This window comes from Opisthocomus hoazin, chromosome Z, assembly GCF_030867145.1.
Source record: "Opisthocomus hoazin isolate bOpiHoa1 chromosome Z, bOpiHoa1.hap1, whole genome shotgun sequence".
In the NCBI taxonomy this organism is placed as follows: domain Eukaryota; kingdom Metazoa; phylum Chordata; class Aves; order Opisthocomiformes; family Opisthocomidae; genus Opisthocomus; species Opisthocomus hoazin.
In genome coordinates this window covers 5060868-5074453 of record NC_134454.1, presented here as the reverse complement: position 1 = coordinate 5074453, position 13586 = coordinate 5060868, and the positions used below count along the sequence as shown (strand labels likewise).

The following is a 13586-nucleotide window of genomic DNA, read 5'->3' as shown; positions in this document are numbered from 1 at the left end:
CTTCAAGGTCACTGCCAGAGCTAAGCAAAATCTGGGGGTTTATTCACTGATAGAAATAGTTTGAGGAAAAGGGGAGTTGTTGTTGAGTCCATTGAAATACGTTGAATGCTTTGGTGCTCTTCCTCCTCCCAAAAGAAGGGGAAAAATAGAGAAGTCAAGAGTGTGGTGATGTATTGGGGCTGGAGAATTTTGATGTTCCATAGAACTGCAGAATTATAGAACCATGTAATCATAGAATCACAGGATGGTTTGGATTGGAAGGGATATTTAGAGGCCATCTAGCCCAACCCCCCAGCAACAAGCAGGGACATCTTCAACTAGACCAGGCTGCTCAGAACCCCGTCCAAACTGGCGTTGAACGTTTCTAGATATGGGCCTCCACCACCTCTCTAGGCAACCTGTGCCAGGTCTCACCACCCTCATTTTAAAATATTTCTTCCTTGTATCCAGTTTAAATCTCCCCTCCCTTAGTTTAAAGCCATTACTTCTTGTCCCACTGCAATAATTCTGAAAAGTAGTTCTCTTTTTTGGTGGAGTAAATGAAACTAACATTCTGAGTGGAGGAAGGGGACCAGGTACCCTGCAGCCGGCAGAAACACAAAGCAACGGCAGAGCCGTTCTCACGCAGAATGCACGAATGCGATTTTTATTCTAATTACCGGGCCTTTATTGCTGTGAGCTGGATCTGGCACCTTTCCACCTTTGTCTCCCTCACGGTCATCTCTCTCTTGCAGGGTCCCCGTACTACTACAGCGCTGCAGCCCGCGGGGCAGCCCCGCCGGCGGCCGCCGCTGCCTACGACCGCCACTGACGCCGGAGCCCGCGGCGCCGGCGCTGATGGCACGCACCGCCTGGGTCACCCGCGGCGAGTCGCCGTGCTGCAGCCACGCCAGCCGCGCCGCGAGGGATGGAGAACGTACCTAGTAGGAACGTGCTAATTGAAATTTTGCTCTTTAAGCTTGGTGAACTGATTGTTGCTGTATTCTTAAACCTGGTGGCGTTGGCCGGCTCTCGGATCGGATCGAAGGAGCGGGAGGGAGCTTCGTGTAGCAGTAGCTTCGTGTCTTCTGCAGCCGGCTGGCTACTGCTCTGACCGCCTGTGGGTGCTACGGCTGTATCTGGGGATAAGGAAGAGACGCGAGCAGCCCCCCTCGGGGCGGCTTCCTCTTGCTGCACACTGAAACAGGCTGTGAGACTCAAGGCAATTTTCTTTGGTTTTTGTTTGGTTTTTTTTTTTTTTTTTTTTTGTGGCAAAGGAAAAATTCAGTCTGCTCAATTTTACACAAGCACCACTGTAAATACTTGCTTGTTTGTATTACTAGAAGAGTGGCTTAAGCATAAGCAGCAACATTGTACAAATACAAACTCAAAACGCATCTGAAAGTGTGTTTTGACACTGGTGCACTGATTCAAAGAATTCAGTAAGCTTTAAGCAACTTTGAACCAGGTTAACACTCGCTGTGGCTGTATTTCGGGCCGGTGTCATTTCTGTACAGAGCATCCTATCCAGCAGTCGTGCGTGATCATGCTGTATGCTGGTATCAAACACATGGGCAACTGAAGACAGTTGCGTGACATTTTACTGCTTTATATTCACTTATGTTCATTTGTCCTCATAACGAGCACTGAAACAAATTCTCTGGTGTCAAGTTAAGCACCATCCCGGAAGGAATTCCTGAATAGTGCTTGACACACCTCAATAGGTTGTGTGCTAAAACCCAGCTGAGAGGAAGGGGGAGAGATACCACGGTGATGGTTTTTGTTAAGCGGACGTATTGAGCAGGGTGTGCCGAGCACGGGGCGGCCACACGCGCTTTCCGAGGAAAACCAAGGGGAAGGCGCTCGTTCTGGGGGTCCGTGGGTTTCACTGGAGGCATTTCAGCGTCAAGCCGCAGTAGTCCAGGCATGCGCCAGTGGGTTTTTGCCCCGTTAATTCCACTTTTCTTCCCTCCTGCTCGGGGAGGGAGCACTAATAGCCACACATGTCCTTCAGTGGGCGGCTTCCTGGGGCTGATGAAGATTGGGGAGCAGCTGCAAACGATGCGCTGAGCCGCTGCACCAACCAGTGCCACTTCACGGAAGCAGGGAGAACCACTGATTCCTGTCATGCGTCAATGACAGCCACGACCCTGTCCTCTCCTCCTGAGGACAATGGAGAAGCCCCCTGACCCTGGTGAGATGAAGGTCCGGCCGTAGCCTCCTTGCTCCCGACCCAACGTCCTCATCCTTCGCAAGCAGCACAGGCACTGCGGAGGGGTCCTGCTGGCGCTTGCCTCTGTGTGTCCCAAGGCTGAAGAAGAGTTGTTGGTGTTGAACCTGAGGTGCGTTCCCGTGGATGAACATTTAAGTGTAAATCCTTGCTTCCAGCTGTGCAAGCGTTTTCTCTGAAGTGGCAGCTCCTGAGGTAACTCCCCTCCCTCTCCTTGTCCCTCCCCACCTCGTCGCTTGTGCTGCATCTCTGGTGTCCGTAGTTGCCACTGACCCGTTGAGAAACTCACTCTCCAGCTCCAGTGGCATCTTCTCCCACTCTGGAAACACAGCCATCACTTCCAGGTTTCCAGGGCAGATGTGTTCAGATCCTCAAAAGCCATGAAGGCACCGGGTCCCACCAGTCTGACAACCTTTCAGTGAACTGTTCAGAGAACATCAGGGACCTTGGCCAGAGTCCTTCGAACTGGGTCCCTGACTCTGAAGTAAGTTTTGTGACAAACTTACTGGTGAGAAAAGTCCTGCTTTTCATCTTTGTCGTGGTTTAAGCCGGCAGCCGGCAACTAGGACCACGCAGCCGCTTGCTTGCTCCCCTCCTCAGTGGGATGGGGAGGAGAATGACAAAAAGTAAAACTCGTGGGTTGAGACAAAGTTTAATAAGACAACGAAGAAAGGAATAATAATAATAATGATGATGACAATAATAATAATAACAAAGAATATGCAAAACAAGTGATACACAACTGTATCGCCCAACAACTGATTGTGCAGCCAGTCCCCGAGCAGCGATTGCAGATTTAATAGATTTCGCAGAACTCACGGATTTTGCCAAACTCACAGATTTCACGGAACACTCTGAACTCACAAAGAAAAAAAGTTTGAACTCACGGGAAAGAGTTGAACCCATGGGAAAAATGGAACTCACAGAAAAAGTTCCTGCCCCTTGGCCAACCCCCATTCATAAGGTGACCGTGCTGTCCATGGTATGGAATATTTCCACTGGCCAGCTTGGCTGGCTGCCTGGCTGTGCTCCCTCCCAGCTCCTGCACACCTGCTCATCAGCCAAACATGGGAAGCTGGAAAAGGTCCTTGATTTCATAGCAACAACTGGAAACACCGGTGTATTACCAACATTCTTCTCATACTAGATCCAAAACACAGCAGCTACTAGGAAGAAAATAAACCTTATCCCAGCTGAAACCCGGACAATCTTTCAGCAATTAATAACTGACACAAGCACGTTTTTAACAGAACACAGATAACAGAGTGGACAATTTACACAGAGAACCTTCTGAAGCATTAGTTTGGTGTCATCCCTTTTTGAGCACCCCATCATCTCTTGCACGCTGGTGACCAAGCTGCAAAGAGCATTTCTGTCCCTGAGCGCTGGTTGTGTGGCGACCCTCCATGGCTGCCCCAGGCCAAGGCTGCACGTTTTCTGCACCCTGAGCACCCAGACCCTCTCTGAGGTGAGCTCGGGAAGGGATGAGGCCATTCAGCACCATGGCTGAAGGGAAAAGAAAGGAGGGTCTGACCGCGTGCGGCAAGGGTGAGAGTGATAGCTCTGGAGGAGAGGTGGGCTGAGCTACACCAGCTGCGGACACACCACCTACTCAGAAACCAGGCTGGGCTAAAATGAGTATTTCTGTCTGTCCCATGAGGGAACAGTAGCTCCTGTCAACGGTGTGTGAGTCGTTCACCAACTCTGTGTACTGTCCTGCAAACATGTTTCTTTAGTTTGTTTCCTCAGTGGCGTGGCCTGTGTGAGGTGCGGCAGTTCTGATAATGTTGGGAAGACCAAACACAAGGCTTCAGCAGATCATGGAATCTCAGAATCACAGAATCATTAAGGTTGGAGAAGACCTCTAAGATCATCAAGTTCAAACCCCAACCCAACACCCCCACGCCTGCTAAAACATGTCCTGAAGTGCCACATCTACGCGTTTTTTGAACCCCCTCCAGGGATGGGGACTCCCCCACTGCCCTGGGCAACCTGGTCCAATGCCTGGCCACTCTTTCTGTAAAGATGTTAGCAATGCTCAGGATGGAGGCTCTTATAGTTGGGCTGGGGACTTAGGAAAGGCGTGGCAGCTGTATTTCCCCTGAAGGATGCATGGATGCTGGTGGATGAAGTGACTTGAGGTGCTCAGACCTGGCTGGCCCTGTGGTTCTCATCGGGACTCCTTGCAGGTGGTCCTTAGGCAGCGCCACCCTGCCAGGCATGGTGGTGGGCTCCATCCCACTGGCCAGCGGTGCGGGCAGGGATGGGGAGGGTGGGCAGGCAGCGTGCAGGGTTCCTGGCTGGAGCCGCAGCAGGGAGACCCCAAACTCCCACCCTTGCACATGTAAGGTGGTTTCCTGCCCCCAGCCCACATCCCAAAATATGGCTGCTGGGCTCACTTTTATCTGCTGGGATGGCTTGCCTGGAAGAAAGGCCAGTAGAGTTGGCCTGTTGAGTATGCACGCCGTAGTTCTGGAGAAGACACGTCGTGACAGTACTTCCTGGTTTGAGACTACTTTGCCTGGGATTTGCAAACTGTCCTCCTCAGAAAGCACGGACCTGCTCTCCGTGGTCTTCATCATGGGAATCCTCCTCCTCGAGGGACATCTTTGAAAGGCACTGTGGGCAGAAAGTGGTCCTCTGGGGATGACGGAGTCGCCTGCCCCGGCCCCCTCCTCTGTGGCCCCTCGTTTCGTGGGGGGTCGCTGGGTGAGACGGGAACTGGAAGCAAATGATGCCTTGGGGCTGCAAGGAGGGAGAGAGAAAGACCACCATGGGGGCTTGGGGTGCCCTGCCTGCCCTGTGCTCGGGCGGGATGCCCCGCAGTGCAGCGCATCGTTGCCAGACCGTTGCAGAAATCAGCCCCGTGAGGTGCCTGCGGGCAGCTTCGGCACTGAACTCTGCCGTACGCTGGACTAGATGGTGGGTTTTCCAGCAGCGTGTGCTCCAGCAGTGCGTTGATCAAGTGCACTGCTGACACGGAAAGGCTGAGAAATGAAACCTGGGAGACGGAGAGGGAAAATGCTGCCGTAAGACGACATTGACGGAGGCTGTGAGACGGGATGGCGTGAGCTGACTTGTTCAGGAAACCCTCGATCAAACACCCTGAGAGTGTGGCCGCCAAGAAGACAGACAGCGCGGTGGGCACTGAGTCTGCTTAGCGTCCGTGCCCGAAGGTTGGGCTGTGGAGGCGTTGTCGTGAGGCAGCTCGGATCTGCAGACCGAAGGCTTTGTTTGCTAACGGACAAACCGGGAGAACGTCGCGGGCTGCGGGAGCTGGGGAGCGCGTGCTGACGCCGAGACACTGGAGCAAATGCTCTGGTCCACACTGGCACCACAGGCAGCGGGGTGGCCTCAGCGCCTGGGAAGGAGACAGCGAGGGAGGAAACGGCACCGGGAAGAGGAAAGAGGGAAAAGAGGAAACGGAAACAGGCAGGGGGGTGGTTTTTGGAAGAAAGCCCCTCTGAGCCGGGAGGGGTGGTCCATGGAGCTCACAGCGGTGGAGTGCTGGGGCACCCATCACCCTCGGCTCCCCGCGGCTGAGCCCTCTGGGAGCTGCGGTGCGAGGGCAGCGCGGTGGGGAAGGGCAGCGTGGTGGGAGAGGGCAGCTGCTGGCTGTTGGTGATGCTCTGCCGTGCCCAGCCGTGACCGACAGGGTTGTGTTCCTTTTCTTGTTTTCTTTTATTTGCCTATTCTACGCATCCTTCAGCATGGAGGAGAGAGGAAGCCCCGTTACAGTGTCGCTTATTTCCAACCACGAGCAGCCGTAGCTTCGGAGAGCCGTGGCCTGTCGCGGCGTCGGCTGGCGTGGCTGCCGCTGGCAGCTGCACGCCTGTGACCGCGTGTCCTCCCCGTGCTGTGCTTTGCCTGGCACATGTGTACCGCTACGACACGCGAGGCCATGGCGGGTGGCACGGCGTTTTCCTGACCTGCCGTGCGACTCCGTCCCAGCAGACGCTGGGATAAACCCGCTGCTCCTTCTGGATTCACTCAGAAAATGACGTTAGAGGGACGGCTGCGGGGTGACGCGCTCTGCGGCCTCTCGCCACGCGCGGGCATCGGTCCTGCGCGGGTGTTGTCAGGCGGAGCTGGTCCCGTGCCGCCGGGGAGCCCCGCTGCGTCCCTCGGACCGAAACCCGCTGCCGCCACAGGTACGCGTTACCGCAGCACGAGAAACACAACGATCCGAGCGGACCAAAACCCGTCAGTGCCGCTCTGCTCGTGGAGCTGAGGAGACTCGATGCGCGAACCTTGCGTGAGGAGCGCGTCAGGGAGGTGCCCAGCGCCAGGACGGCTCGCTCGGCGTCGCGGCGTCGGCTCCGGCTGCGGCCGCTGCTCGCTCGTCCTGCGGGAGGGCTCCGGCGCGGGAGGCAGAGGCGAGGGGCTCTGCACGACGCTGGCGGGGCGCGCAGATGCACACGCGTGTGCGGGCGTGCGCGTAGGGGTGGGCGTCCACGCTGGGGTCTCCCAGGCCTGGGGGAGCCCGGTCCCTGCGACAGCCCTGGCCACCGCGCCGCCGGACCCCTGCGCCCGGGGTCTGCTGCTCCGCCCTGTCGAAGCGGGACGGGGTGACGGCGGGTGGGCGTTTCGCCCTGCCTTTCGCTCCGCTCAGCCTCGCCCGGGAAGAAACCTTGTCCTGGTTTTTCACTTTCTAGTGGCCTTCGTACATTCTGAAATTACAGAAACTCATTTCATTGCAAATGGAATTCCTTTCCAAGAAAAAGAAAGAACGGGCTTTTTTTTTCTTAGAGACAAACTACTTCGTGTTAGGGACTTCTGGCATCAGAGAAAAGCATATCTATTGTATCCACCAAAGTCTGCAATGCCTGCGTTGAAGCTTACTTCTTAACATAGAGAGGGAAAAGAAAAGAGAGGGAGAGCAATGAAAGCCTCCTCCCCTTGAAAAACACATACAAACAAAAAAAACAAACTACAAAAAAACTCGAAAAAATAACTGTTGAATTGCCTTTGAAAGTAGGGGATAACATCTGTTGCGAAACAGATGAAAAAACGCTTCTTAAAATGTGTATGTTTTGTATTCTTTTTTTCTAGTAGGAAAAGAACAGACTTGAAATCTTGGTGTTTTTTCCTTAGTGCCGTGTGTTGCTTTTGTGTGTTATAATATTTGAATGTAATTACAGCAGTGCCAATTTGCCAAAGATGTCGAAGGTTATTTTGGGGGTTTCGTTTTGGGGTTTGTTTTGGGGACCAGAAGGGGAGGTGGGCTGGGGAGCGGGGGGTGCTGAGGCTGGGTCAGAAGGGAGGGGCTGTTTGAAGGGTCTGGTTTTTCGTTTGTTTGGTTTTTTTCAATTCTTTTTCTTGTCAAAACTGAAATTTGTGATTTTATTCTAAGTTAAATGGTTGACTGCAACACTTTTTATTTTTAGATTAGTTGAAGAAACATGCAATAAGATTGGCGTAGTTCAATATCTGTGTGTCTTTTCATGAGAGTGACTGTTACTTGTGGACATTTGGTTTTATGTAACCTTTATGTGAGATAATTATTTGTAAATATTTACCATAATTTTATTGGTTCCTAAAATAAAAGTAATTTTTTTAAGTTCAAAAAGTCGGCTTTCACTCTTGTTTTCACCTGGTGTCCTGAATCCCGTGGGAAAAATACCAGGTGGTTGCATCAGAAATAGGATTTTGGGGGCCCTCGTGAAAAGGCATCGGTCACAGAGACCCAGGCACTGCAGCCTGGGGCTCACCAGCTGGCAGCACCGTCGGAGCCAGCACCACTTGAGCAACCACACCGGAATCACAGACTCACAGAATCCCAGCATGGCAGGGGTTGGAAGGGCCCTCTGTGGGTCATCCAGCCCAAACCCCTGCTGAAGCAGGGTCACCCAGAGCAGGCTGCACAGGACCTTGTCCAGGCGGGTCTGGAATATCTCCAGAGAAGGAGACTCCACAACCTCCCTGGGCAGCCTGTTCCAGGGCTCCGTCACCCTCAGAGGGAAGAAGTTCTTCCTCATGTTCAGCTGGAGCTTCCTCTGCTTCAGTTTGTGCCCGTTGCCCCTTGTCCTGTCGCTGGGCACCACCAATGGTGAGGTTCGTGTCGGTGAGGGAATCACAGAATCATAGAATCATTAAGGTTGGAAAAGACCTGTCAGGTCATGAAGTCCAACCATCAAATCAACACCACCATGCCTGCTAAACCACATCCCGAAGTGCCACATCCACACGGTTTTTGAAGCCCTCCAGGAATGGTGACTCCCCCACTGCCCTGGGCAGCCTGGTCCAACGCCTGACCACTCTTTCAGGAAAGACATTTTTCCCAATATCCAATCTGAACCTCCCCTGATGCAACTTGAGGCCATTTCCTCTCCTCCTGTCTCTGGTTACCTGGGAGAAGAGACCAACACCCACCTCACTACACCCTCCTGTCTGGGAGCTGGAGAGAGTGATGAGGTCTCCCCTCAGCCTCCTCTTCTCCAGACTGAACAGCCCCAGCTCCCTCAGCCGCTCCCCATCAGACTTGTTCTCCAGACCCCTCCCCAGCCTCGCTGCCCTTCTCTGGACACGCTCCACCCCCTCAATGTCCTTCTTGGAGTGAGAGGCCCAAAACTGAACACAGCACTCGAGGTGTGGCCTCACCAGTGCCGAGCACAGGGCCACGATCCCCTCCCTGCTCCTGCTGGCCACACCATTGCTGATCCAAGCCAGGATGCCGTTGGCCTTCTTCGCCACCTGGGCACACTGCTGGCTCCTGTTCAGCCGGCTGTTGACCCCCAGGTCCTTTTCCGCCGGTCAGCTCTCCAGCCACTCCTCCCCAAGCCTGGAGCGTTGTGTGGGGTTGCTGTGACCCAAGTGCACGACCTGGCATTTGGCCCCGTTGTTGAACCTCATACCGTTGCCTCAGCCCATCGATCCAGTCTGTCCAGATCCCACTGCAGTCCGAGTGCTTGAAGTCCTCAGTCCTGCGGCCGGGTTGTCCTCCAAACGGGTCAGAGATGGCCTCCGAGCCAGCCCAGCCGTGGTCTGGAGTGGTTTGCTGTGGTCTGAGTTCAGCAGCTGCTGAGGAGGACCTGAAGAGCAGCTCTCAGCGGTTTTGCTGAGGCTTTCCCCTGAGGATGGGGTCCTTGCTGCCCAGGCCGTCCACTGCAGGACGGGGTCTCCTCTGCCGAGCGGGCAGAGAGGAAGGGGAGCCCCAGGCGCGGAGGTTTTCACCCCAGCTGCCTTCTTATTCCAAGCAAAAATCTGTCGTTCAACGTGAGATGGGAGAAGCCCAAACTTCTGCCTGTTCCACTTGTGCCACCTGCACAGAAAGAGCTGTGGCCAGGCTGGCTGCGGGGTTCATTTTGCTAGCTGCTACAACCAAGGAATAACTCTAATTAAAAAGAGCTATCGCTAATGACTGATGAATTATTTATTCTGAAGGAGTTATATATAAATGCATCTGAATTTGGATGAACAGGCGTAAGTGGGGGTTTGATGTGTGGTGCTGCTCGTGTTTCTGCAGGCTCACCTCTGCCTGCGTCTGACACCTCACAGCCCAGCTCCGTGCCCCTGCAGACGCATGCACACACTCGGGACTGCTGCGTGACCGGAGCCAAACCTCTCGTGTAGCCGGGAGTCGTGAGGAACTCACCTGGATCCTCATCACACGACCTGATGGTGCTGGCCGGTGCTGCCGCGATGCCCCAGGCACCCGGGCGCTGGGTTTGTGACGCAGCGGCAAGGGGACACAGCCCGGACGGAGCTCATTTTCTTCGTGGGAGCTGGCAGGGTGCTGTGCTCTGGATTCGTGCTCTGGAGGGAGGGAGGTTTTCCAGAACAGCGCAGGGAACTGGCTGGGCACCGTCAGTCTGCTTGTGAGAGGTGGTGGGTGACAGCCTTTGCGTCACTTGGCTGTGGTTTGGTCTTCCCCACTCCTTCACTTAGTAGCCTGTCTTTGTCTCAACACACGAGTTTTCTCACGTTTGGTCTTCTCCCGGGTCCTGCTGTGGGGGTGTGAGCGAGCGGCTGGGTGGGTGCTGAGCTGCTGGCCGTGCTGAACCCGCCACAGCAGTGTACTCCTTGCAGTAAACATGAACATCAGTTCTGACAGTTGAAGTCCTCCAGGGAGCTCAGGAGAGTGGGTGCAATGCCGTTTTATTGCTGTTTGCCAATACCATACATTTCGATCTTAAACCTGAGAAACAGAACTCATGGAACTTTCCACAATTCAACAGAAAGTTATAGATCAATACAATCGCTGTCTAATCACAGACAACAGGCAGAGAGGGGCAGGATTTCGTCAACCAGCAGCTTGTGTCCAGTGCTCACTCGACTTTCGGGAGAAGCCTGCACTCTCTGCTCCTGCGGCAGAAAGCGGGGATGCTCTCCTGCACTGGTACTGCAGAGCGGAGCGGGTGTGCTGGCACTTCAGCGTGCAGTGTCGTGGAGCGGATTTAAGAAGAACAAGATGGGAGCTTAGAGGGGACCTTAGAAATGCCTCTAAATATCTGAAGGGAGGGTGTCAGGAGGATGGGGCCAGACTCTGTTCAGTGGTGCCCAGCGACAGGACAAGGGGCAACGGGCACAAACTGAAGCAGAGGAAGCTCCAGCTGAACATGAGGAAGGACAGAATCCCAGAATCCCAGCATGGCAGGGGCTGGCAGGGACCTCTGTGGGTCACCCAGCCCAACCCCCTGCCGAAGCAGGGTCACCCAGAGCAGGCTGCACAGGACCACATCCAGGTGGGGTGTGAACATCTCCAGAGAAGGAGACTCCACAGCCCCTCTGGGCAGCCTGGCCCAGGGCTCCGTCACCCTCAGAGGGAAGAAGTTCTTCCTTGTCTTCAGACTGGGTGATCTCCAGAGGTCCCTTGCATCCACTGCCACGCTGTGTTCCTGTGATTCTATGAAGCACTCAAAAATCAGTTTTCTGTAACTGCACAATTCGTCCATCAGCCCTTTTCCAGCCCGACTGCACATCCCATTTGACTCACCGTGTCCCCCTCTGTGCCTCTTGCTCTTCTGCCATCAGTCGCACGTCGCTCTCCCTGCATGGGTGACTCTGCAGCTCCCTAGAAAGCATGGCTTTTGGGAACAGCCCTTCACATCCCTCGTGCTGTGGGGCCTGGAGCGACAGCTCCCAGCACCCCTGACCTGCTCACTGATGCTCAGCGTTTGCCATCCTGGCCACGTGTGCCCTGAGCAACCCAGCATCACCGGAGGGGATGGGAATCCCCGGTGCTGCCCTCTGAGCCCTGGGAGACTCCATTTCTCATAGGCAATGTCTGCTGGTGGTAGCACCTCCTGGGGAGAAGGAAAGCACCCAGCCCTCCAGCGCCCACCACCAAAATCGGCCATTCTCCTCCTGGGCAGCAAGACCCCAGAGATGGATCTGGTGCCTGGAGACCAGACCAATTGAACATTCCTCAGCAGGGTGTGTTCAAGAGGGTCGGTGATGCTACGAGCGCTGTGTGAGGAGGGCCGGGGCTGGAGGACCCCAGCCGCCTTTCCCTCCAGCAGCCCGTGGCAATGCCAAGCAGAGTCACAGCACCGCAGCGAAGGGGCTTTGCAGGAGAACTGTCACCTGGTGACACCAGGAGCTGAGTTCTGGCTGTCTTCTCCCTGCAGCAAGGCGCTGGTGGCAGTGGTTGCAGATCCCGGCTCTGCTTTTCGTACTTTTCGTACTTGCGCTGTCTTTCAGCCGTGCTGGGTGAGGAGAGGAGCAGATCGCCTGTCCCGCAGCAGGCAGGCAGCTCCCGCTCCTCATTAAGCCCTCCCGTGTCTGGATGTGAGATGCCACGTCAGCCTGCTGGCAGCAGAGCGGTGGGATGAGACCTGACAAAACCGCGGTGAGGGGTGCGGGATCTTCCTGTCTCTCCAGGTGCGAGGCCCCATGCCGCTTCCTTCGGCCAGAATGCCCTTCAAGGATGCAAATAGGGTTTTAGCTCCAGCCTCCTTACAAATGGCCATTGTTTAAGATGCCCGAGAATTGTCATTTGAAGTTCTAATGAATAGGAAATGAAGACCCTTGGTTAAGCAGAGGAACGTCTCTGTATTGTAATAGGTTTTGCAGTCAAGGGCAACATGCTGTCCAACCAGGGTAGCGGGAGCAGGGATGGCGGGTACGCAGGAGCTGGTACAAAGAGGTCAAAGTGACAGCCCCTGTGCCGGGGTTCCTGCAGTGGGCCATGATGGCTATGAGCAGGAACATCTGGAAATAATGTCACAGACAGCTGGTGAGAACTTGTAGCTTCTGTCTCAGGATTTCATGACCTATTTTCATCCTTAGTCACTCAGCAAAAAAAAACAACAAAGACTTCAAATACCTTCCGGAGAAGAGAAAATCCTTTGTCTGTGTAGCCACTGTCTTGGAGCCATGAGGCAGGGTCCTTTAGGCCAGTGGTTTCAAAGCGATGCAGCTACTGACCCTACCCAAACAGTGAATTAAAGAGCACGCTCCACCAGCCACCCAGCTGGATGGGCTTCTCGTTGCCTGCAAACACCTGGTGATTCTCACTCCTTCGCCCCTCCAAGACTCTGCTGGACAGGAGGCTTTGTGCACACCTGAAACCATATCCCACACCCTTGGTTCAAACTGAGCAGCAGGCATTGAAAATGTGGCCGAAACTGCAGGGACAAAGCTTGTCACCACATGCACCAGAAACAGACCCACCCACAGAAAAACAGGTAAAATTTGGCAGGCTGCAGCAACATCAAACTCAAATAAAGGCTAGAAGCACAGATTAGCAATGGGACATATTTTGCAGAAGCATTGACAGAAGATGAAGAAAAGGATTCACCAGAGATCATCCAAAAGATATAAATTTCTGCATCACTGTGCATAATCTCATCTGTGTGTGCAACCAAACTAACACAGCTGCTCTGAAGGGGCAGAAGCCCTGAGAAAGGACTTAGAGGAAATCTTCCTTTCAGGATGGTTTTCTTAAATGGAAAAGTCTTCAGATCCGGGCTGTTTACACAACATTTCCAGCCACAGAAGTAGAGGTGTTGCCAGTGCAGGGCCATAGAGAGTGTTTAGAGATGACCCTGACCTCCTTCCAAGGCTGCACCATCTTGGTGGTGGGTTCTCACTGTGGGGAAACACTGGTGCACAGAGTGAGAACCCACCACCTCCCTTCCCTCCACCATCTGGATTTGAATCCCCTCAGACAAAGGAGAAATCCATCACTGGGTGAATCAGGGATACTGGAAAGCTGAGAGGGGCCAAAAGAAGATTTTGCCAATACTCCATTCAACACTATGGGCTGGGGGAGCAGTGGCTGGAGAGCTGCCCGGAGGAAAAGGATCTTGGGGTGCTGGACAACAGCCGGCTGAACAGGAGCCAGCAGTGTGCCCAGGTGGCCAAGAAGGCCAACGGCATCCTGGCTTGGATCAGGAATGGTGTGGCCAGCAGGAGCAGGGAGGGGATCGTGCCC

The 13586-nt window shown here is 54.3% G+C and overlaps 1 protein-coding gene across 2 annotated transcripts in view; it reads left to right on the top strand.

Moving 5' to 3' along the window:
* PAX5 (paired box 5) overlaps positions 1-811 on the top strand; it is a 142630-nt gene extending 141819 nt beyond the window's left edge. For both annotated transcript variants that reach the window (XM_075410740.1, XM_075410741.1), the window contains one exon: positions 735-811. In XM_075410740.1, coding sequence (XP_075266855.1) covers positions 735-811 — 77 coding nt within the window. The remainder of the gene's footprint in view (positions 1-734) is intronic.
* The last annotated feature ends 12775 nt before the right edge of the window (positions 812-13586 follow it).